General features: G+C 43.8%; 2 protein-coding genes across 3 annotated transcripts in view; both read right to left on the bottom strand.

Moving 5' to 3' along the window:
• Window positions 1-14,392, bottom strand: part of LOC116941288 (RING finger protein 24-like) — a 39,232-nt gene extending 24,840 nt beyond the window's left edge. The window contains exon 1 of one of the 2 annotated variants that reach the window (XM_032952178.2): window positions 14,109-14,392. Coding sequence is in view for 1 of the 2 variants with exons in the window: in XM_032952175.2 (XP_032808066.1) it covers window positions 14,016-14,074 (59 nt within the window). In the remaining variant the exon portion in view is untranslated. The other variant, XM_032952175.2, reaches the window with a different exon arrangement.
• Window positions 14,393-23,552: 9,160 nt separating this feature from the next.
• The window catches only part of C11H5orf24 (chromosome 11 C5orf24 homolog), a 29,865-nt gene continuing 27,810 nt past the window's right edge, over window positions 23,553-25,607 (bottom strand). Inside the window, exon 6 of the mRNA XM_032952179.2 lies at window positions 23,553-25,348. Within this exon, the coding sequence (XP_032808070.1) occupies window positions 25,136-25,348 (213 nt within the window). The 3' untranslated portion in view covers window positions 23,553-25,135. The remainder of the gene's footprint in view (window positions 25,349-25,607) is intronic.

Genomic DNA, 25,607 nt, shown 5'->3' with positions numbered 1-25,607 from the left:
TGGGATAGCACTCAACGCTTCACACATATATTTAACCACACTGTCGAGTAAGTGTGTGGACCACACACATTCATCTACTACCATCCTCCTCCTCCCCCCTCCCCATCCTCCTCCTCCTCCCCCCTCCCCATCCTCCTCCCCCATCCTCCTCTTCCCACTCCCCATCCTCCTCCCCATCCTCTCCATCCTCCTCCCCATCCTTGAGCCTGGTTTGATGTTTTAATGGGAGATTGCTTGATAATGTTTTTGTACGCTGGGGCGGTGAGTTGGCCAGGAGATCGCAGGGCATACATTTTTTCTTGAACCTATCCATTTACTACTATTATAGTGAGTTCAACTGAGTCGCAGACATACATTTGGAGGCACATTTATTTAACAGCCAAGGTTGGTGACCACCAGGCTAACTACACTAATTACTACGCAACTCCACATGGAGCACCCCTCGTTAATAATTATGAGCAGGTGACGTCACTCCACATCGAACAGCCCCCCTCATTAAATAATCGTGAACAGGTGACGTCCTCCACATGGAGCACCCCTCTCAATTAATATTAATTAGCAGGTGACGTCACTCCACATGGGGGGGGGGGCGAGGCACCTCCTCCCCCCTCCTCGGCGTCAACTCACAACCCTCACTACAAAGGCAGAACCCTCACGTCACGTGATCTCCGTGACGCTGTTGAGACATCGAAGTAAAAAGGACGTCATGATGAACAAGGGATTATAAACCTTTAAATGAAATAGGTCTGTGTCACCGCGCCCCTACAAATTGCACACGAATTGATGCAATGAATATCACGTCGCGGTCTGATTTTCGCTTGCGAGTTTCAGATTTACTGCAATACACCCGTCCTTGGACGGGCAAAAGACTAGTTCCATATCGAGTTGTGAGTGTCAAACCCCCACGTATGTGTGGGATATCTCTGGGTACTCCGGTTTCCTGCCACATGACCAAACACAATGGAATTGGCCAAACATCGAGATTCAGGATCCTCTTGGAACAAAAAATGTTGCCACTCGGTGAATATTATGGGTAAAAGTTTATAAATATAACAAATACTGCTTGCAAACGCTGGACTCAACGTCTTAAAATACTCAACAATGGCACATCCGGAGTTTCTGTTCAATTATTATGTACGCTCACAAAGAACTCTGAATTCACTCCCCTTATGGCACTTAGAAGCACTTTTTCTGTGCGGGCAGTTATTTATTTAAGTCGACTGACTGCTGGTAAATCCCACCGTCGAGAAAGGCAAGAAGGGGCGGGCCGTTCTACTGCCCTGCATGTAATTGCTCTGCAATGGCTCTGCTTGACGACCGATGTAATTGGGTCACAATCTGATTTTCATATTTTAGTTATACAGCGCAGAGCACACTAGAATAATTCGCTTTTTATACATGCATATAATGCAGTGGCGGGCAATTCAAATACTAAAATCATACTGAACTGCGATGGCATACGGTGCTAAATGGGATTGCTTTTTTTCTCGAGAAGGTTCCTTTTGGCAAAACATCACTCATGAACGAATAGTAATGTAATCTCTTTTACAATCCATTGCTGGATGAAGGCCTCTCCACACACCATTGTGGCCATGGGGTTATTTAATTACAACTCCACATGCTCGTCAGTGTGAGTTGTTGAAATGGAGGGTTTCACTTCCATGTTAGATACCAGTTGACGATGTGAGTCACCGGAATTAAACTCAGTTCGTCGAGTGCATAGCACAGTGCTTAAAACAAGTACCAACGCGCCACCCAAATATAACATTTTCCGATAGTTGTTTTAAAGAGTGCCATGCTAAAGCCCAATAACGGTTACTTGTAATAATACAAAGTGTACTGTACGTGTAAGTGTATTCTCTAAAAAGCTACACATTGAAAATGTCTTGACCATCCGCATGAGTGTGGTATGAAGCAGAAAAGTTTTCAAGTGAAATATGAATTCCAAGTTTTAACATTCGAGCTTAAAATAGCATGGCCGGGATGTTTCAGCCCTAATAAAGCTGGCAAAGATGCCATGGAAACAAGTCACACTAAGCAAAATCTCATGGATAAGTGACATCATGCATGGCTAGAGTTCAAGAAAATAGGCCTGTCTCTCTTGTGTTTAAAGATCCCTTGCGTTTAAAGTGCCTGCAATCCGGCCATTTGCAAAATTAAGTTGGTGGCCTATGCAAAAATGGAACCAGCGTGCGTGTGAGACACTCGCCTGCTGGAATATGATGGCGTGTACAGCAAGGAGGTATACGCTTTCTTATCAGTGTAGAGTTTAAGAGTTCTCTGGTATATAATGTTGGTTTTCTCTGACCACCCAACTTTCCTCCCGCACATAAAAGCACCTTCCTCCCAAGTGGTTAAATGTCTTGGTCAAGCATCCCAAAAAGGGCCTCCCAAAATCTGGCAGTCAGCCAGCGACTCAACACAGTAACTGCCCTTTGCAGGAATTAGGCAGCTGTTAAGCAAACGAGCTAATACCTTCAAACACAGCTGATGCAAATTATGTTTATCTTGGATACCGCTATGGATTCCGTTTAATGTTCTTATCGTTCTTAAAATTATGTTTGTAAAAAAAAATTTGCAGTCTGGAACCTACCTCTTTGCTATACGATCTTTCCATTTACACGCAGGTCACGCTTGCCAAATAATATAGACTTGTGGTCTCCATGTGCCCTTGAAATAATGCTCATAATAATGTATAGCTCTTATCAATCCACGACTGGACAACGGTTCTGCCAAAGCCATGTCAGCCATGGGAGTTGTTTGCCGACCGCACTATGCTGGTCAGTGAGAGGGTGGTGGATGGGGAGTGGGATGGTTGGTGGGGTGTAGCCCAGGACCAGCTTGCGTAGCACTTGCCATTGACAGAGCCGTTCCTTGGGTACGCCGGATGGGGGCGAATGCCCCGGGTCCCGCGCTTTGCGGGGGGGGGGGGGGCACGCTTCGACGTCACGGTGTCAGATGTTATGCTTACGGTTTTAATACTTACTGTCCCATGATGAAACTTACGGTTTCGTTTGAAGGCGTCGGGGGGACCCACACAGTGGGATTTGACTTGGACCCCACACCTTCCTATGGACGGCCCTGGCCACTGATGCCAGTTTTGGCTATTGATCGAACTTTGGTTGCCGGGTTTATAGTGCACTGTGCCAACCACCAATTGGCTTAAATATGGGTTTAAAAGCTCCATAGTGTTTAATTATACTAAAAAAGCAACTACCTTAACATTTGGCTGCCAGTGTAGTGTGCATATACTGTACATACGTGCTGGCAATGAGTTGCGTTAACATAAAACGGGCAGCGTTAAAAAAATGAGAGTGGGCATTTCACCGGGAACATATGTCAATGCTGAACTGTTTGGCATTACTCCAGGTGCCCACATGTTAAGGAATCCGATATCAGGAGTCAAAACTCTGCCAAGAGTCAAACTCTGCCAGGCCCCGATGGCTGGGGAGTTAAAGAGTCAGAATCAAGGACACTTGGAGCGACTTACACTTTTTTGACAGAACTGCGTTTGCACATTCCCTAACCCAGCTACCGTTCGAGATAGCCTGTAGGATTTAAGTGTCCAACAATCACATGAGAATGATTAAAGTTATTTATTGTAGGAGTGGGCCCGATTCAAGTATCATTTGCACCTGGTTAGATCGGAGGAAGAAAAAGACCAACACTCACTTCTCAGGACACGCTCCAATGCAAACAGCAAACTACTATACTGTCTTAATACGTATTTTCCAATCGAAATTGCACTTAGAAAAGGCATCAAAATGATAATCTGAATAAATAGTCGCACTTTTCGTCATGTAAAATCCAGTGTATATTTTCTTGGGCCCTTGTTACGTTTTTGCCCCGGGCAAATTATCTCCCAGTTGTACGCCTTTTGGTGTCTTCTGGTCCAACACCAATGGAGACTAGGCTCTAAGAAAAGCCGTCTCGGGTGTGGACCAATCAAATTCAAGGACAGTGCATATTATTATTATCAGAGTTGTCTTTTTTGTTTGCATTTTGACTGCTTGTGTTGTGGTTATTGCAAACATGATGCCTTGAATAAAGGTGTCAGTTTTTGTGCCAGTTAAAAGGGTAAAACCTATTCCTAAATTATCTCCCGTTTGCTCCCCCACTCCCACCTACACAGCCCCCCACCGCCCTCCACAAATATGCTACTAAATCCGGCCTTGTTGGGGGGAAAGGTTAAAATTGCAATGAGACCACCCCAGTTGTGTCAGTTTAACACTGTTGGCATCTCAACATAGTTATAGAATTACAGTTCATACTTAATTTTAAAAATAGATGTGACACTTATTTTGGCTAGAATACAATTCACAGATAGGAGTTGAGATTTAAGCATGCACTGGTGATTGAAGAAATATGCTTCGATTACCTCTTTTCTAGAATACACTGGGGTTTTTTTAAACATTATTAACAAAGTTAAATGCTTATTGTTTAACTCTTTCTAATCTATTTTTTAATCCTTTGCTGTATCACTTTTATGCCGTTTTTATTTTAGATTTGTATTGCAAAATGTTTGGGTCGTTTAAATCTCATTCTAATCAGATCTCCATTGCTCTAACCACTCTCAGCCGGCTCTAGCTTGCCTATAAACAAAGGAATCAACACAAACATATTAACGAAAACATCAGATAAGTGTCTGCTACGAGCTCAGTGAACATGAAAGCAGATTGTGGAGCCCTGAGATCATAGGAATAGAGAAGTGACTTGATAAACATGTCTTTCAACAATACTCCACGGGGTGTCTCTCTACGAGTTTACAAATGTACATTTAAATTAAGGCGTTACACGCGCCACTCAAATGATTTATAAACACGTATCACGTGACGTTCAGATAGGGTGGCCCAGTGTGCTGAGGGGCCGTCCATAAATGACGTCACGCGATTTTGGACGATTTTGACCCCCCCCCCCAATCGTCACACGGCGTCACAAAAAGTCAGACCCCCCCTCAAATATGACGTCACAAATCTCTAACCCCCGCTGCACTCTGATGTTGTAGGAGAAAACATTAAAAAGTGTATTTAATTAAGCAGTCACGAAAGCTTTAAATCAAAATTTAAGTAGAACGTGTTGTCTATATTTATTTAAAGTGGCACAGTTTGATGTGACGTCACATTTCTCAAACCCCCCCCTCGTCACACATCGTCACAAATGTCTGACCCCCCCCCCCCCCCCTAGGTACGTGACGTCATTTATGAACGGCCCCTGATACAAATTGAGGTAATTAGTGCTCTCTTAATGTCACGAGGGAGCGTGATTAGCAATCTTCGGGCTTGCAAGTTGATTTGTTTTTGAAAGGCGATAAGTTGGCCAGCACCACGCACGATCGCCTTCGTGGTGACTTGTAGCAGTGAATTGCAGGAAGTTAAATTACGGGAATGCCTTCTTTAAATGCTGTAAATATTGTGTCGTGGCCGTTATAGTGAGTGTCTAATAAATGCCTACTCTCATATTAAGCATTAGTAATATTGAATTCTAAATGGCACAGTGGTAAGCACGATGAACTCCGCAATCCTGAGTTCGATTCGGGACTACGGCTAAATTCGCTGGCAAGTGATATCAGTCCGAGTCGCCCCGCATCCCGCCCATCACATTCCAGCGTGGTAAACTTTGGTAAAATTACCCCCCATAGAAAGACCCATGCGGGCAGTGCATTGACAAGCGGCTGAATCTAGCGAGCACCTATGAAGGTCGGAACGGTGCACAACAGGGTGGGCGGCCAGCACAACGTCTGACCGCCTTTGTCTCCCCAGTGGCCATGATTTTTACACACCACACCAGGTACTCATTTGAGGCTGAGTCGACCTAGGGGAGGCCCAGGACCGATACAAATAATCGGCATTGGTGTTAGACGAGAGCGGGAATCGAACTCGGGTTGCCGGGTTTATAGTGCGGCACACTAAACGTTACACCACCACTCCCCATACAAATGGGGCACAACCATGAGAACACCCACCGATGGGATGGATGGTGCGATGAAAGCCAGCCTGCGCACAGATGCTTGGTGGATTGATACATCGCAGGATCATGATGAAAGGCCACAACTTGGGGAGGCCTTCATCCAACAGTGTATAGATAATGGCCGTTAGTGATGGGTACTTCACGTTGGCACGCAGTTGTGGTTGTAGCGAATGATTCAACTCTCTGAAGTGTCGAAATGTTTTGCCACATCGCTAAGCAATGACGCAGGCTATACAGATTGCCCTTGCTTGGGTTGTATCATGCATACTATAATGCAACACTATTGATTACTATGCCCAGAGGTGATTACCGGAATTCATGGAAACCATTTGCGAAATGAAGACCTCAAGTGGACTCCTGGCCCTATGGCAACATAGTTACATAGAGCATTTGTTATTTGTAGAGAAATGAATAACGTTTCTAGTTAACGTTAATATCCCAGTAAGGGCCGTGTACTTATCTGCCCGTGGGCAGGAACACGTCGCTAGAAGGGACGATGATAACCGAGGGTCAGGAGTAACGATGGAGCGGCGGTCAAGGAATGAACCGCGTCCGAGAGGACGCTCGTGAAGGAGATGAGAGCGATGAAATCCACTGTTGTGCAGATGTTATGTAGATTATCACATCACGGGACCGTTCTAGGATGGCGGCACGTTGGGAGGAGGCCTTTATCCAGCAGTTTATTGATCATGGTTGATCATGATGATGTTTCATTCTACAAATGCCCGGTGGCATTTGTAGAATGCAATTAAAATATTTATGCGTGCCTAGTTGATTCCTGGTTATAGAATGTCATATTTGGCAACTTGGCTACAAGCTCACTATAAACATCATCACGCTCATAACACACAACAACAGCCGTTCATTTGCGACCAAGTCGCAGTAACATCGCACAAAACACTCGTGCCAGGCTAGGTGCACTTTGATGCCACACAAAGTACTGTAGTAGTGAATGATATATATTATTGGTTCTTTCGGAAAAGCCACGTAGAAGGGAAATAATAAAAGAATAAAAATAAAACAATAAAATTATCACGACGTTTCGATTGCAACACAAGCAGTCATCATCAGGTGGGTTTAAAAAAATTATTGCTGTGGTTTTCACACCTGATTGCTTGTGTTGCAATCGAAACGTCGTGAGAATTTTATTGATTTTATTTTTATTATTTTATTATTTCCCTTCTACGTGACTTTACCGAAAGAACCAAGAATATGAATCCCTGCAGTCACGAAAGCTTTAAATCGAAATTTAGTGAAGGCTAGTGGGCAGGGTTTGAACATTTTAATTCACACTACCCACCACAGTAAGCCTGTCCATGTTACAATATTCTGGTAAACGCGGACGATGTTCTTGATTGGTATGGAGCCAAATGTGTGTGGAAAAGCAACAATAAAATAACAATGTCAATTACAGTAAGTTGTTACACGCCGCATGCGCCTGATGATTAAAACCCGCATTTCACGTATGGAGCCCACAAATGATGTCTTCTTGTGTGCACGCGTCCACGTGATGTGGACAGCATGAAATATTTTAATTATCGATGTTTACAAGTCGCGTTGGACGTGTTTCACAATTCGTCACGCGCACGCGGATCGCCGTTTATATTAACGGAGAATATTCGGGAAACGTGGAACTTGTGGATCATGGTGGCCTATGTGAATTTTGGTGACCCCGTGCTACGGGTTAACCGAGGTGAGATTGACCTACAGGAACGGATTGGGTAGCAACGAGTGAAGTGTCAGTACAGGGAAGTACAGCAAGTAAGGTGTAGGTTTTTTGCACGGATTTTGAGTGTACAATACTGGATATCGTTATTCCCTTGGATTCGTCATCCCAACCAAAACCATGCACAGAAAAAGTCTTCAGATTTAGTTAAGACCAATTTTTGGGTGAGTCGTGGGAGGGGGGGGCTATTTGTATATATCTTGAACGTCTATCGCACCGTGCTTAGCTAACTGCGCTCGTCGGAACTGCGGGGGAAGCAGTGAAGGATTATCGTCGTAGCAAAAGTAGCTACATAATTATGCTACGGGCGCGGCACTTTCAAGGGCCCCAGGGCTAAATGCTTTCAAGATACCAATTCCGGTTCAGTGATTCTGCACTTGCTCTATTACTATAGTACTATACCGCCTTCAACTTTTATGAACGACTGGGTGTTTAAGGTTCGCGATTTGTCATATTATCTGGCTGTATAACAAATAAAAAAATACAATTACTTTACTGTGCAAGTTAAACATTGATGTGCTTTAATATTTACGTGTTTTTTTATACTTAGGGCCCCTTTATAATAACATATTCTGCAGGCCCCGCACTAGCTTCATCCGCCACTGGGGTGGGGGGGGGGAAGGAGTTTGATTTGTGACCACACGTCACCCTCCGATGGGACGGACCGGTGCAGACGTGAGCACGGCAGTCAAGGAAAGCGACACGCTGAGTGTCTCGGGTTCATCGTGCGGTGCCACCAAGCGCACCTCTACCACCGTGGCTGAACGACGGACGCGACCCAGCTGATTGTGCCCAGCAAGTTGAAACACGCGCGCGTTCATTACGTGCCAAGACACATGCAACAGGAATGTGTCTAGAGTGACTCAGTCCCCAGGGCGTCGGGTGATGGGCTGGGGGGGTGGATGTTTTCAGTGTAAGATTAAAAGGAGGTATTTGAACGGTCCGTGACAACCAAATTGTGCAGCTTGTTAAAACTCTACAAATGGGTGAGTGGTGATGAAATCAGAATTGACTATAGCTCTGCATCCGACTTTGCAACCGGTGAAACTGTTGCCCGGTACCATGTCAGAAGGTGGTGCTCTGCTTAATCACACGCGTGCTTGGCAGTGCCCTCTTGTTCGTTGTTAATTACCGCCCGTACGCTCTGAGAAATGACACGATATCGTTATATCGTGTTTCCACGCGTTGGCGAAACACGTGCAGGCGAAGTCTGCGCGTGTTTTTTGGTAAATAAGCGCGGTATTTACCCGCATAGGGCTGGAGCAGTGGCGTAGTTGGTTAGCGCACTTGGGTATCACGATACGAGAACAATTTCCGGCCACTTGTTTCACCCAATCAGTGGCAAGCGATGTCTAAACTTGCCACCTCTGCCCCTGCAACCCTCAATGACGAGCGTTATGAAATATGCTCAACACGGTCCTTATTAACGGCACGGTGTTGAAAGGCCTTGAGCGAGCGTTGTATTGCTTGTTTTACGTAATAATAATACAAATTGCAGGCCTTTATCGAGACTGTACAACAAAGGGCTGTCATTTTATTATGATAGCATTCTTTAGCTGTAGTTCTCTGAATATTGTAGAAGTACTGTGCTTGATAAATACAACAAAGATTCATGCCACAATGGTCAACAGAGAAAATATGTGCACTGCCACTGGGCTCTGCTATAAATATCACTCTATTTCGGTATGGTAAGCTTAGGTAGTCCACGTTCAAACCCAGAATTGTGGAGTATTTAAAGAATGTGACCCAGCCACACATAAACTGTGCTATAACTACGCAGGTCAGCACAACTTCCATCTGGGCAACAACTCACGCATTGTTGTTTCTTTACCCCATCTACCATTGAGACCCTTTAGCCTTCATCACCTTTCATGCATGCATGTTGAATTTCTTTCGCACCGTACGTAGCCAACCGTGCTACTCGGAGGTGCGGGGGAAGGACAACAAACGATGGGTCTGTGTGAGTCTATGGGTCTCAGTGCGAGTCTGTGGATCTATGTGTGAGTCTGTGGGTCTCCGTGAGTCTATGGGTATCTGTATGAATCTATAGGTCTGTGTGTGAATCTATGGGTCAGTATGCGAGTCTATGGAGCTCTATCTCATTCGAGGACCTCTGTGTGAGTTTATGTATGTATGTTGAACTTTTGCACGGCACGGAATCAGCCGTGCTAATCTGAGGTGTGGGGGAAGGACAACAAACTAAACACAAAAAAACAGTTCTAAGAAGAATTGCTCTCACGGGACACAATATGAATGCCGCCTATTGCAAATTCCTTCTATAGGGCCAACCCAAATACATTTTCTAGAATATCCAGATTAATCCAAATGCCACTTCCAGACTTATGGCCCACACTTGTAAACGAGACCACATCAACCCAATATTCCTATCAATCCACCAGCTCCCAATACAGTTGTCGATTAATTTCAAGATTGCACTCGCCATCTTCAAGATCCTCCATGGAATGTATCCTTGCACCTGCCTCTCTCCTCTCATCTCAGTCTACTCACCTGTATGCACTCACCTGTATGCACTCACCTGTATGCACTCACCTGTATGCACTCACCACCCCAGTGGCCAATGTTTTTTTTAATAAAAATTATTTTAGTAAACCCTTCGATACAATCCAAGGTTGCTTATTCTTCTCTGCTGCCCGCAATATCTTCGGGAACTCCCTTTCCCCTAGTCATCCGCACTGTCAAGCCAAAGTAGTATGTTTAACCTCCGATTAGCACGGTTGCATACGTACGATGCGAAAGAAGTTAAACATACATACGTAATCGGGTGCGAAACTGAGTCTCGTTTTAATTTTCAAAAGAGCTGTTTACTCCCTGTTCAAGTCTAGGCTCGAGACCTTCCTCTTTTTCATTTTGCCCTCTGTATAAAATAAATAAACCCATTTTGTTTGTGCAGCGTCTTGAGCTGAGTTCACATTTCGGGTGGTGGCGATGGTGGCCACACTTCTGTAAGGCAACACTGTGGAGGTGAGGGTTGGTGGATCGCACACGCGTTGTGAAACTCCCTTCTGGTGAGCGGCGATGTGCCATACCCTGGCTTGCCACAGGAGGAGGATGCAGTATAGCAAGTGGACTAATCTCCATCTGCTTGCATCTGTACGGTGATCGAGTGTTGCCCCCCCTCGGGTGCACGTGGGTTTTTTTTTATCTGGCTGCTCCGGGTTTTTTTGTCGCTCGTGTAAACACTCGTAAATAATTGGCTAAAAATATCTTAAAATAAAGACTCAATGCAGGACCCTCGTAAAAAAGATTACTGTGACTCAGTGAGACTTTACTGGATAAATTAATAACATTGTAGAGGAATTAATTACAGTGTGAGGGCCGCAAAACCTAACTTAATACCGCAAGGGGGCGCGCACATGGGCTATGTCGGTTTCGGTTAAAGATATTGAGATGAATGGTCATTCATAAGTTCGTCTGAATTAGAGTATTGACCTTATGGGAGTACATACAGGCAATTATGAGTGGGTGATGTGCATTATAATGTTATAAAGGGTTAAAATTGTATAAACAAATTAATCGAGTCCAGATAATGATGACCAGATGGTCGAAACTTCCCCTTTCCCCCAATGAGTAACAGCCCGGAGCTCATTTTATTTAACTTATAGGGCAGGGTAAGCAGTTACTAGTTTAAAAACAAAACACGATCCCCATCAGCGAACCAAGTAATGTGCCCCCCCGTGGAGTGTGATGCCAAAGCCGATTAAATAAACCCTCCAGCCCCTGCTAGAGGATTCTATATGGTGAATTTAAATATTATGTGTGACTGCAGTAAAATATAAGGGCAATGGCTTGCATTTTGAATGTCCTTCTACATGGGTATGCGTCTACGTACAACTGTATTGTACGTAATTCGTGTTGAGGTGCGGGTCTGCGTAGGACAGAAGGCGTGATGGGCAGACGGTCAAGAAGAGTGACGGGATTGGATGGAAGCCAAGGGATGGAACGCGTCCTTGAGATCATTCACAGAGGAGATGGAGCGATGGAGTCAGCTCGTGCGCATTTGTTGGGTGGATATCGGGAGATGAAGGCGGCTTGGGGAGGCCTTCATCCAGTAGTGGCTTAACTATGGCTATTAAGGATAATAAAATAAACGACAGCATTTATTTTATCAGGTAAGGCCCACTGGGCTATATGGGTCTTTTTCAGAAGCAACATGGCCACATGGTAGCTCAACGAAGTGGTTTATCACGTGGACATTTATAACAGCCAAAAAAACTCGAAACGCATGTTTATAAACGTGGAGGCGAAAAACCGGAGGACCCGGAGAAAAATCCACACGACCACAGGGGAGAACGTGCAAACTCCAGGGTCGGGATCAAGCCCACGACCTCCTGTATACCAGGCGAGGTTGTTAACATCTCGCCACAATGAGTCTGTGTGTCAAACACTTCATTATCGTAACATCTCATAACCGCGTCATATAGACTGCCGTGTGCATGTCGACTTCCCGTATTCACCTGATTTTAGTGTGTTCGTTTTCCCTGTACCTGTACATCAAAGCAAAAGTTGGGGTGCGTCTTATAATCCTACCAATTATGTGGTGATCCTGCGTTGGCAGTGGTGCACACTGATAATAATCGTGATTTACACTGCCCTAAAAGGCCCTTCCTCATAGCACGTCAATGTGTATTTTAAGACTGTTGTATGTACGTTGAACTTCTTTCACACCGTACGTATCCAACCGTGCTAAGCGGAGGTCCGGGGGAAGGACAACAAACTAAACATAAAACGCATTTCCAAAGTAGTGAGTCTTTAATCCATATTATTTAAAAGTGGCTTCATAATATCGTAAAGAAGACTGTTCCAGATGGATGCAGAAGCGCATCTGAAAGCGTGCGATGCAGTGACCGTGTTATCGATGCATTTATTGAGTCTTACAGTCTGGTAGGTGTGTGTGTGTGACCAGATCTGTAGAACTTTACAAGTATTGACACCGAGCATACGTATCTGGAGCGTCTTATAATCCGGAGAATACGGTAATAGAGCAACCCTGACTTCAAGTAATCTAACACAAATGATACTACCAGAAAACCACGTGTAATAATGAGGTTTTTTTTTTAGATGAGTGTTCTAGCATGTTGCGTCATGAATGCAAACAGCATCTCACAACGCTACACAATCCGCCAACACGGAGGTGCGCACATATATATTAACACGGAGTGCATATACATATGATGTTAAGATGCTTTAGCCCAGGGGTCGGTAACTAAAAGAACAAGCAGAGCCATTTTTCTTTCGAATTCAGTAAAAAAAACTAATATTTTAAGTGCCGCAATGCACGTGAATACGAGGCGGTGGCCCTTAATAAATAACGTCACAAAAGAGACGCAGGTTACCCATGGTAAACCTGGACTTCCACCATGGAAGTCCAGGTTTACCATGGAAGTCCAGGTTTACCATGGAAGTCCAGTTTACCATGGAAGTCCAGGTTTACCATGGAAGTCCAGGTTTATCATGGAAGTCCAAGTTTACCATGGAAGTCCAGGTTTATCATGGAAGTCCAGTTTACCATGGAAGTCCAGGTTTACCATGGAAGTCCAGTTTACCATGGAAGTCCAGGTTTACCATGGAAGTCCAGTTTACCATGGAAGTCCAGTTTACCATGGAAGTCCAGGTTTACCATGGAAGTTCAGGTTTACCATGGAAGTCCAGTTTACCATGGAAGTCCAGGTTTACCATGGAAGTCCAGGTTTCCCATTGGCAGGGCTCGGTAACCTGCGACTCTTTCGTGACGTTATTTATCAAGGGCGATTGCTTGCGTTGCGATCGAAACGTCGTGATCTATTATTATTTTCTACCTACGTGACTTTACCGAAAGAACCAAGAAGAGTAAAGGGCCCATTTCGTTTCGAATTTCAAGAGCCGCACCGCTGTCCTTAAAGAGCCGCAAGTTTCCGGTCCCATGCTTTAGCCAAATAATGAGCGTTATACAACGTATGGCAAACCTGAGGCTTCGGAGCCGCATGCGGTGGCTCTTTAAGGACTGGCTTCGTTACGTTATTCATTAAGGACCGGTGCACCGTCTCGTATTCGAAAAAAAACAAACAATTGCCGCCTTTGTTATTTTTGTAGGCGGACCCCAACTGCATCCCATACAGCAGGGACAGACGACTCTAGGTCCGCGCTTTGCGCTGTCGCAATTCTCCTGGCGAGGCACGGGACGGTAACGTTGACATCCACCAACAGGTCACAGGTGTGCATAGCCACCACCGTAATGCACTTATTTACAACACACACACACACATATAAACAATATTCACATCCAAAGCCAAGCAGATTGTGCGCGTGTTGCTTAAATACGTACATCATTTTGTTGACTTGGTCACTCACTGGCGCTGTCGTGGAGATGAATTTACGTGGCATAACATGGAGACAGACAGACGCGTGTAGGACTTACGCTAGTTTCGAGACTGACGGAGCAGCAAAGGTGAAGAGGGCCTCTCGGAGGGAGCTGTACGTGTAGATGCGTACGATATACAACGCTGACAGAGTGCGCAGGAGGAAAGACGTCTTCTTCTTCTTCTTGAGTGCCTCGCTTGCCCCCGACAGAAGACGCGTGCGGGTGTGAGCGTCTCTGGCTGCGAGAAGGGGGCTTATATACCCAGATCCTCTCTCTAGCCGACCCCCAACTCCGCCCCAAAAATAGACAACTACCGTCCACTTCCTCTGCAGGCAACTAACCAGCTAGCACACGAGTCAGTGGCCCACATGATGTGTTTAACGCATGCACTAAACTATGTTTACCAAGAGAAACAATACCACTCACCCGCCCTCCCGAAAACTCGCGTTGTTCAGCAGTTAAAGGGCGTGGAGCTGACTTGCACGCCTCTAACAGCAGGGTGCTGACTTCAAGACTAAACAATAAATTATTTATTCATTGGATGAAGACAACTCAACGTACATAAAGGCAATGTAATATTCCGCAGGAATAACAAAGGCGCATGAAATGTATCAACATCGGTGCCCTTAAAGAAGAACACACAACAATCGGCGTTCCGTTTGGGGAAATTACACTTCTTTATCTATCGCTGCTGTTGACAAATGTGTTGCATTTTTGTTATTAGTCCTTGTGTGCCCCACTGACAAAGCAGTATCACAACACAAAGTAGTATAATGCTCCTTTGAGTAATGTTTAGCTTTAGATCCGTGTTGTCAATGCTCATGGTTTCTGATCCATGATTAGATAAACAAAAAAAGTTCACTAAACAATTGGAAATATCTGCTGGAGGGACAACTAGAAAACACATCATCGTACACATATGTACATATATGCCTAGGGCAATTATTAAAGGCGGAGCAGGATCAAAACTATTACAGAGGCGGACGAGGGTACTCCTTCCAAGAAACTGCGATTAATGAAACACAAAATGACAATTTGTCCCAAAGAAGAAGAAGAAGAAGTCGTACTTGAGTCAGCGTGCATTGCCTGCTACGGCAACGTGCCTTAGATCGACGTAAATCCTGTTCACGTCAAAAGCCTGCGCGACATCGCGATGTAGCGAGGCGTGGAATCGAGGACCCTCATTTGCAACATTCACTCACTCCTCTCCTCTGTCGCGTCTGGCTCAGGCGCCCACAGCCAAAGGCGCTCCATTTGCTCGATAAAGATCGGAGACAATGGAAACCGCCGCTTCCCAAACAATTACGCAAAACATACCAAAGAGTTAACCTAACTTACAGAGTCTAGACTAAATGGGGTGAGTGTAATGAAGATTGAGGGATAAGCTACGAACCCCGGGATGTAAATGTAGCCCCTTTTGTAAATCTCACTGCCGGCTGGACCATCGCGGCCTCTGCACGCTCCTCGATGCGGGCTGGTGAAGGGTCGTTCTGGGGGAATGGGACAGGAGAGATACACATGTCGATCACCGCGGTCGGAATCGAACCCGGGTGTCCGAGTTCATAGCGCAGTGCGCCAACCACCGCCAGATCCGAAAGTGTAGACATTACAAACTTGGTAAAGAAACTTGATTTGAAGCTTTCGCGACTGCAGGAATTACTCTTTGGTTCTTTCGGTTAAGTCACGGAGAAATAAAATAAATAATAGAATACGACGTTTTGATTGCAACACAAGCAACCGTCATCAGGTGTGAATGAATGCAAGCTGGGAGAGAGACACATATACAGAGAGAGAGACAACACAGACACGAAGAGAGACAGAGAGAGACACACACAGAGACACACATGGGGGAGAGACACATAGAGACACACACGCAGAGACAGACACACACGCAGACACACAGAGGTAAGAAAACCATGTTAGTTGATATGATCCGAGGGAGAAATGTTATAGCTTATTTTAAGAATTACGCTGTCGGAATATATGTTTATAAATAAATCAGGAGCATCGAACATGAAGGAGAATCCGACAAAGGCGAAAGGAATCCCATTGCACCTCCGTCATGCAAACGAATTGGTTTCCAACTTTGCACTCCTATCGTCGATGTAATCTCCCCGATCTGCGTGACAAAAGAACAATTGTCTTTGTAGGCCCGTCCATGATTAATGCATGATTCGTGAATGGGTATCGATAATAACATTTAAATAGGCCGTGATCGTGTATAGCCGCCTCTGGAGAACATTCTCGGTCAGACGGATACTGACAAATGCATCTCCAAAGTTTACAATCCATTCTCTCCCATGATAGGCAATTTGATCTGTAAATACATACCGTGTTCAATTTTCACTTACTCAAAGCATGTTAATTTACGTTATGGAAACAAGTTGACGAACTGAGTATCCGTGGATATTTAAAGAAAATCTGTTTAAATATGCAGCCCAAAATAAAACGTCTTCAAAGTAGTATTTGTACAATGTGTTTGCACAACCCTCCTCGGAGATGTACCCGTGTTAATGGGCGTGCGGGGAGCGGTAGTCCAAAGGGTTAGTGCTCTGAGCTACGAACCAGTGACGCTTATCTGTATCGGTCCTGAGCCACACCTAGGTCGACTCAGCCGCAGGTGCGATGTGTATGCATTGGCACTGAGGAGATAAAGGCGGCCGGGCGTGGTGGTAGCCACCCACAACGGCGTTGTGCCGTGCCGGCCTTCATACGTAACAACACTTGCCCCAACAATCTGTTCAGGCTGTACGGGGGATCTTTGTCTGCATGTAAATTTATCGCCAATGGGCGCAATCTTGGAGCGCGTCTTACTTTCCGGAACGTCTTATAAAATCCCATCGGCCAGAGCTCAACAATCATGAATATCCATTGTAATACCCATTGTAATGCACTGCAGTCATTTATATATAAAGGGAAACAATAAAATAATAAAAAATATATAAAACAATGAGGCTATCCACGTATACAAGCACAGAGACAATTTCAACCGAGAAGATGAATTCTGGCCTAGAAATCATTGGAAGGATTTGATAAACCATTTCATGTGTTAATTGATTGTTCACGCTTACGGTGGCTTTCAGACAGCATACATTAATTTTTCGTCTCCCCCCTCCTCAGAACATAGATGGACTCGTCCTTCTAAACAAACTGCCAAATCACTGCCCGTGGCGCTAACGGTTTTAAATGAATAATAAATAACACCGTTTTAAAATAAATAAATACAAACCGCCACTTCTTTCAAATGTTTCTTGCCGTTGGTTTTCACACCTGATGATGACTGTTTGTGTTACAGTCGAAACGTCGTGAGAATTTTTATTGTTTTATATATTTTATTATTTTATTGTTTTACCTCAACGTGACTTTACCCAAAGAGCTAAGAATATGAATTACTGCAGTCACGAAAGCTTTAAATCTAAATTTATATATATATTTCTTACCAGGTAAACGGGTTTATCAAGGGAGAGTGGAGGTAGGGTGTACGTTATCTCTCTCCTGGACACGTTCCCAATAAACCCGTTTGTTTGCATGTACCGTAGTTCCCTTGGCCTCCGAGAAGAGTCTTGCAATTGTGCCATCGCTTGTTCGGTGCGTGATGTTAGTTCTTGTTGCAGGATGTATATTACTGCGTCTGGGGGGTGACAATAATACACGTGGGATGCTTGTCCGACCGCCGTCTCGCTGGCAAGTACGATGTGATCTTCATCATTGTCTGGAGAGGGCCCAGGCCCTCCCCCGTCTCTTCTTCGTCGTAGCCCGGATTAAGTACTCTCTTATGTAAGTACTGGAGTCCAATTCAAGCTTATCCATGGAGATAAGCCACAGGCAAATGTGGTTCCAGTTCGTCGTGCGTTACGGGTTGGAACGTTCGTGTTACTTAGCCAGAGCCAAATATGCGCATATGCACAAGGTGGTTCAGATGCCTTGTGACTCACAATTGACCCGTAAAAAAAATCCTTTCCATATTCATTTCTGGTTATATTAACATTAGTTTCAAAATATGAAGTTTTTAGATTTATCTGGACCACCCTGTAATGTTGAACTAATTTCGCACCGTACCGTAGCCAACCGTGCACAATTTTATTACAACGTATGCAATGATTTATGTCAAATTAGGTATTTGTATCAACATGTCCTGCCGTTTATCAATCAACTGCTGGATTAAGGCCTCCCCACGCCTTGCAAGGCGAGGGAGATGGGGTCTATTTAACCATACGACACCACGCTGGTATTGCGCGGATTGCTTAAGGCCGGGAAACTTCGTCGCGAAATCAAGGCTTTTGGTGGCAACGCTCTCATCGTAAAGCTACTATTTCCGTCTGTTCGCGTACTATATCGCCTGCGTTGGTAAAAAAAAAGAAGAAACGTCCGTCAAGTGCAGTCGACGTTAACCACCTCAACCCTCGTGGGAACGGTGGCAGCGGCTAGCGGCGAGGCGCAGTTGTGTCTTAGCACGTTGGCTTCACTCTCGCCCCTGGGGTGTGACGAGCGGTGGGTGGCCAGTGAACATGCCAACACTTTGGGCCATCGTTTCCAACTACATTGCGAACGTTGGTCCAACGTCGCACGTTTACTGGGAAGGTGGCCGATAATTTGTTTGAATGTTTACCGGGGGAAGTGGCACGTGACAAGGAGCCGCAGACAGTGTCGGATTCAGCGAGTGCGGGGCCTGTAAGGGGCCCAAGTAAAAAAAACACGTAAATATTAAAACACACGTGTTTTAAATTTTGATTTGAAGCTTTCGTGACTGCAGGGATTCATATTCTTGTTTCTTTCGGTAAAGTCACGTAGAAGGGAAACAATAAAATAATATTTTGTATTGTTTTATATTTTTATTATTTTATTGTTTCCCTTCTACGTGACTTTACCGAAAGAACCAAGAATACACATGTTTTACTTGCACAGTAAAGTAATTGCATTTTTCATTTGCTATGCAGCCAGATAATAGGACAAATCGCTAACCTTAAACACCCAGTCGTTCATAAAAGTTGAAGGCATTAGAGTACTATAGTAATAGAGCAAGTGCAGAGTCACTGAAGCGGAATTGATAGCTTGAAAGCGTTTAGCGTGGGGCCCTTAACAGTGCAGGGCCCGTAGCTACTACATGTGTAGATACTACATGTAGCTACTACATGTGTAGATACTACATGTAGTAGATACTACATGTGTAGATACTACATGTGTAGATACTGCATGTGTAGATACTGCATGTGTAGATACTGCATGTGTAGATACTGCATGTGTAGATACTGCATGTGTAGATACTGCATGTGTAGATACTACATGTGTAGATACTACATGTGTAGATACTACATGTGTAGATACTTTTGCGACGAGGATAATCCGGAACTTGCCGCAGCCATAGCGAGCTGTATACATTACTGGATGTGGCTTGCGTATTGTTCTACATTACCCATAAATTGGGGACTCATTTAAAATCGCATTGTTTACAACCAGGGATGGGTGAATATTTTCCAGGTCGCTGGTAGGCTTGGAGGTGATACTCGTATTCTCAGCCATAGCAAGAGGCATACTGGATATGGTGTGCCGGTGGATACATATTTCTGTATTGGTTTGATGTAAATACCATAACCAGGGCTTAATATATCACTGAATATGCTGTGTGTAGACCGGGAAGAGGGTACGTGCTAAGTAGCTTTCGCCATAGAGGAATATTTCCCAAGTTAAACATCCCAATGTATTCAACCCGGAGCTATAATTTCTAAAATTATCACCGACTAATTTTTGCGGGTATAGCCTGGTACATTGGAAGGTGGCACGCGAATTGTAATAAGCGCAGCCATGGGGAGGAGATCCCTGTTTGTATCGAATGCGGTGTGCTGGGTGCAGAAATATTCGAGACGGAAATAACCGAATGATTTTGCACCCCACAACGCTCCCACAGAGAATGCCTTCTTTGCATTGACTTTGCTGTACGAGGCTGACATTTATCCCATGAGGCAAAGTGGGGGCTTTGTCGGTACCACCTGGCGTGGACATGCTACTAGTGTCCTCCGTGGGCAGAATGATTTTAAGTGTACGTATTTAAATTTTGATTTAAAGCTTTCGTGACTGTAGGGTTCATATTATTGGTTCTTTCGGTAAAGTCATGTAGAAGGGAAATAATAAAAAATATATTAAAAACATAATAAAATTCTCACGACGTTTCGACTGCAACACAAGCAATCATCATAACCTGATGATGATTGCTTGTGTCATCATCAGGTGATGATGATTGCTTGTGTTGCAGTCGAAACGTCGTGATAATTTTATTGTTTTATATTTTTATTTATTATTTTATCGTTTCCCTTCTACGTGACTTTACCGAAAGAACCAAGAATATGTACGTATTTAATTGGTCTGTGGACATACAGTACTTGTTGAACTTCTTTCGCGCCGTACGTAGCCAACTACGTGTAAATACTTCCTGTTTCCTTTCATATTCCGTTGAGGTTCCATAGCTCATTCGTTGTTTCTTCCCCAAAAAACAAAACTGGTTTGTAATTTTAAGAGATGACGCCTTAAGAAAATATTGTCCCGATAAGCTATTTTTGGGCCAATGGCCCAATGACCAATTAAGAAGTCATATCCTTCGTGTGTACAACGCGGGAGACGTCATCTGCTGACGAGAGATGTGCTAAGGACGCTTAGAGGATTGAAGCTGAGCTGTGATGTTCACTGTGCAATCATGCGCAATTCCTTGAATTCTTCTTAACATTGTTGTCAGGACGTGACACCGCGGGGTATCTGCAATGGGCAGCTGCGTAACCGGGGGTAAACAAAACACCACCAAGGTCAGAGTCAATGTAAAAAACAACAACCTTGAATATGACGTTTATCGTCAAACAATAACGATACGGTTTCGATTTAAAACTTTCGTGACCGCAGGAAATCATATTATTTGGTTCTTTCGGTAAAGTCACGTAGATCGAAACGTCGTAAGTTGTTTCTATTTTGTTGTTTTCTACCCTCCTGATTTTACCGAAAGAACCAAAGAATATGAAATAACGACACGATCTGCTTAAATATGGAGGCAACGGTGGCGAGATGATAACTACCTCGCGTGGTATACACGAGGTCGTGGGTTACATCCCGAGCCTGATTCCTGTACATTACGAATTCGCAATTTCTCTCCCGGGTGGATTTTTCTCCGGGTCCTCCGGGGTTTCCCTCCATATTCAGAATCAACATCACCACGCATTTAGGGTACATGGCTGTCAAATATTTTCACATTATAAGCCACTTCGTTGGGCTATCATTTGTGACCAGGCCGCTTCTGAAAAAGACCTATATAGCTCAGCGGTGGGCATTGCCTGCTAAAGTAATTAGTTTTTTTTAGTTTATATCGTGCATTTTTGTTCTCAAGCTCACCCCCGATGTACGTGGGCTTGGTGAGTCATTTACTTAATTATCCAGAGTCCTGCTGAGTCGTGGAACTTTTTTTATGACCGAGCCTGCATTTTTTTTCATTAGAAAAAAAATTCAGCCAATTAATGAGTCTTTACATATTCAATTGGGAGGAAACGCGCGAGGGTTGTGCAACAAGGGATTCGCACAGATAGATGGCTGGTGATGATTATGATAAGCTAAATAAAACGAGTATCGATACGATATGATTTGTTTCTATCATGCTTCCTTGCTAGAGCTCTCATGCCCCTGTTTATATGAAGAAACGCTGCGACGTTTTTCGATTACGTTGTACGGAATGGGTTTCGCATCACATCAGCGTCAAGCTAGAGGCCGCCGCATTCACCGCGATGTTTAGAACTGCTCTTTGTGTGTCGTTTGTTGTCCTTCCCCGCACGTCCGATTAGCACGGTTGGTTACGTACGGTGCGAAAGAAGTTCAACATACATACAAAGGATGCTCGATCCTTGAATCGAATGGCTGCAATTCATAGAACCGTATTTAGCATACAAACGGAGTCACGTTCATTTACATTTGTATGCGGAATATACTATTAACGCGATACTACCCAATTTAACGAACATCGGCATACGACCAAATCTCACCACATCTCGGAAGCCAGACTGGCTCATCCCTGGATAGTGCCTGAATGGACAACCACCACGAACAAAAACAGGAGACGTAGGATAGCTTGCACATGGTTACGTTGTCAACAGAGGGGAGTGTAGCAAAATCCATTGTTGCACTGTACTATGCTCCGTCTATGCGCCTCGCCTTCACCAACGAGCATGATCGACGCGGCCCTTGTGTGAATAAACATCACCCCGTTAGATCTTAAGAAGAATTCATACGCTGAACTGGGTTTGTGCTTGCGTGATGTTGATGTATTTATATAAATTTAATCTCTTGGACGCCCTACGCACAGACACACGTCTGGCACGTCATGTTGGTGAATTTATATCGACTTGGACAGATGTCAGCTATGATGTACAATTCCGTGTTTTGTTTGAGCTATGTGAGAGAGAGCTGCTGTGTAATGGCGATTCTGTTCATACCCTCACGACGTCTATTTGATTAATTTGTTGCGATTCTGTACCGAGGGTTCCATAAAAAACTGTTGTTTTCATTGTTATTTAGTGTTATATTCACTCCATGAACCGAAGTACATTTTTTAAAAACCCAACACTTCCCGGAAAAGAAAACAATAATCGTCGACGTTTCTAGCAATGGCCCTTATTTGCGGCATAGCCCTAAGTGTAACATGAGCTGATCATAAATTTCATTAAAAAAATATATTGGACGTTGAGTGTTGATATTAATCCACGCATTATTTCCTCTTCTCGAATGAAATGTGTATTACACAACAAAACCTTGACACTTATGTAAACGTGCCACCCCTCCACTGCTGGCTCTTACGGTCTGACGATACTTTAAACTACAGAATGTCTTTAAACTACAGAATGTTATATTCCTGCATCACACCATGGCGCCCACATTTATGTGCGTTGGCCTTAAAATGGGAATGCCAGAAATGTCCCGTTTTATTTGAAGTGACATCTTTAAGGTCGGGTCTTTGATGTGGGTAGATTTAAGTACGCTGCACGTTTTCTATTTTAAATAATGCAAACGGTTAATAAGGTGCACAGCAAGTTCCCCCCCCCAAATACCCAATTATCACTGAATGTTTGTACCACAGGGGTCTTAATGGTGAGAATGAAGGCTTGATGGCAAGGTTTTGAATTATGCGTCTTATTAAATGTGCAGAAATATAATCAGAGCTATCTAGTTAATGTCAGCATTTCAAATTCCCCTGTACGTACCATGTATTTAGTAAAATGCAACTAGTCTCGTTCCATCGACGCGACACAATTTATCGAGTCAATGCCCTGAGACAATTGTCACACGTGTATTGAGCGCCATCTGCCGGACCAAATTGAAACCGAACACCCTGGTTTCTTTTTTAGAATGGGATTTGATCAACACAAAGTGCAACAGCTTCGGCGCTGCGCACGTGTGGGACCGCGAGCGATTAATGATGTGCGCATAATTTGCTACCCACATTAGACCTTTTACAAATTGAGATAAAAACCCAACTGCAGATTTTTTTTTATTAACAACGTAAGAAAATACCAGTACACGCAACGTAGCTCACTAAAGTGGAAATGCGAAAAATATACACTCGTGCTTTGCCAAGCATTTAATAGAGGGATAAGCGACCTAATAGGATTTAGCATGCATTCCTGACAATCGCACATTTACAATTATACTCGTCTCATCGTATACCGCAGGTGAATTGCTCTTCCCAAATGTACCACCACACAGCAAAAAAAAACGGAAAATGCTTCAATTACGGAAACAAATACCTGCATGTTTTATTAAAAGCGTAAACATGTTGTGTAACGCATGCAATGTATACATGAGTTTTTCGTGACTGCAAGAGATTAATTGCTGGCTAGTGGAATTAGTTGTGTACATACTGTATATGAAATGCCAATGACAATTATTATCAATGCAAATCATGAATCGTGACCAAGTAGCCGTCAGCTGCATGTTAATTATGTGATTTCAGATATACTAAACGTGGAAAAAAAGCACTTGTATATTTGATTTGCAACTACAAAATACAGCATACAGAACACCACAATGGATACACAAAGATAAAAGCATATAGAATGGACATTTTACGTCTAAGAAATGTGGCAAATTGCCTGCGAGCATTCTACTGGTAACTACGGCAGTTTTTATACAAGCACTTCTCAAACGGTGATGTGGTTAACATTATCCTAGTAGGAAGGCTGCACTCTGCACACCAAGTGTGAAGGAGCACGTACGATGACGAAGAGAGCTACACCAAAAGACTGACCTTTTCGATTGACGTGACATTAATAAAAGCTATTCAAATCATGGTAAGTGTTTATATGCCCTGCAAAGCTGTACAACTGACAATAGGAAGCTGGGGCTAAAATACCACCAAAAAGCACAAGTCAGATCTAACGGTTAAACAGCATAATATGGTCATTTTTTTAATTATTCATTAGACTTAATAGACTATCTGAAAAGCAATTAAAGTTTTACAAAATCCAAATTTATGTATCTGATAAGTTTAAGCAACTTAAATTTTGATAATACAGCAGTTGGCATTATAAGCGTATTCACCGTTGAAGGAAACAATTTTGCTACGTTTATTGCATGTCATTTGGTGTAATGTTAGCAATTGTATAAGACCACACGGATCAACATCTGCAGTATAAATATGGACATATCTTCTTTTGATATTACAGTAACTTAATATTTGGTTCAACTACTGTACCAGCACAGTCCAAGGAAACATTAATCAGGCAAACCCTGAACGAAGATTTGTCAGAAGTGGTTTACCTGGAATGTTTTTAAAAGAAAACTCGGAAAATATTTGCGAGTTGCTTTTTTTATTTGGGCATTGCCAAACTCAACATAACCTTGAACTGTGCTGTTTGTAACCCTTTTATCGACATATCTTTACCTAAAGATAAGCAACAACCCAACAGATCATTAAAATATTACAGTAACACACAGATGTATCCAAATTAAATCAATATATATCTTGCAGATGCCAGCCAAACATTTTTTTTGTTCCCCAAAATGGACACTTACCCGAAGCATCATTCTCAAAATTAAAAAGAGTGCTGTCGTTAAAAGGGTTAACTCTGTTCCCCTAAACCAAAGCACCGGTGCCCCATCGCTTGTGACAGCTCCCCGCTCTGTCCGTGTGCCGTCACCGCCCTCACAGCTTCAGCAACCGCCTCCGAGCTGGCGTGCCACAGCCCTTCCGCCGATCCGTGTTGCTCCTTGAGTTGAGGAGATGCCCGTACTGGGCCCTGTGCACCTCCACGGGCCGGCGATCCCTTCACATGCTGCACAACACAACCCGGGTGGACCCCACAGCAAAGTAAGCACTTAATTTCATTCCAAGGAAAAACGTTCTACACAAACAGGACTCACGAATTGTTGGAAAATGCATTATATAACCCACGATTTAAATAGGTAAAATTACATTTGATAACGTACATGTACAACAGCCTTTGTTAAACAACTGCTTGATGAAGAACCTCCCCTTGCAATGTTGGTTCAGGGGGTTATTTTGCCATATATACCCATGATGATCACCGTGAA

Source organism: Petromyzon marinus, chromosome 11 (genome assembly GCF_048934315.1).
Source record: "Petromyzon marinus isolate PM22_M1 ecotype Great Lakes invasive population chromosome 11, UKy_Petmar_22M1.pri1.0, whole genome shotgun sequence".
NCBI classification, from domain to species: domain Eukaryota; kingdom Metazoa; phylum Chordata; class Hyperoartia; order Petromyzontiformes; family Petromyzontidae; genus Petromyzon; species Petromyzon marinus.
The sequence above is the reverse complement of the archived record's forward strand: the minus strand, read 5'-3'. Positions and strand labels throughout refer to the sequence as shown.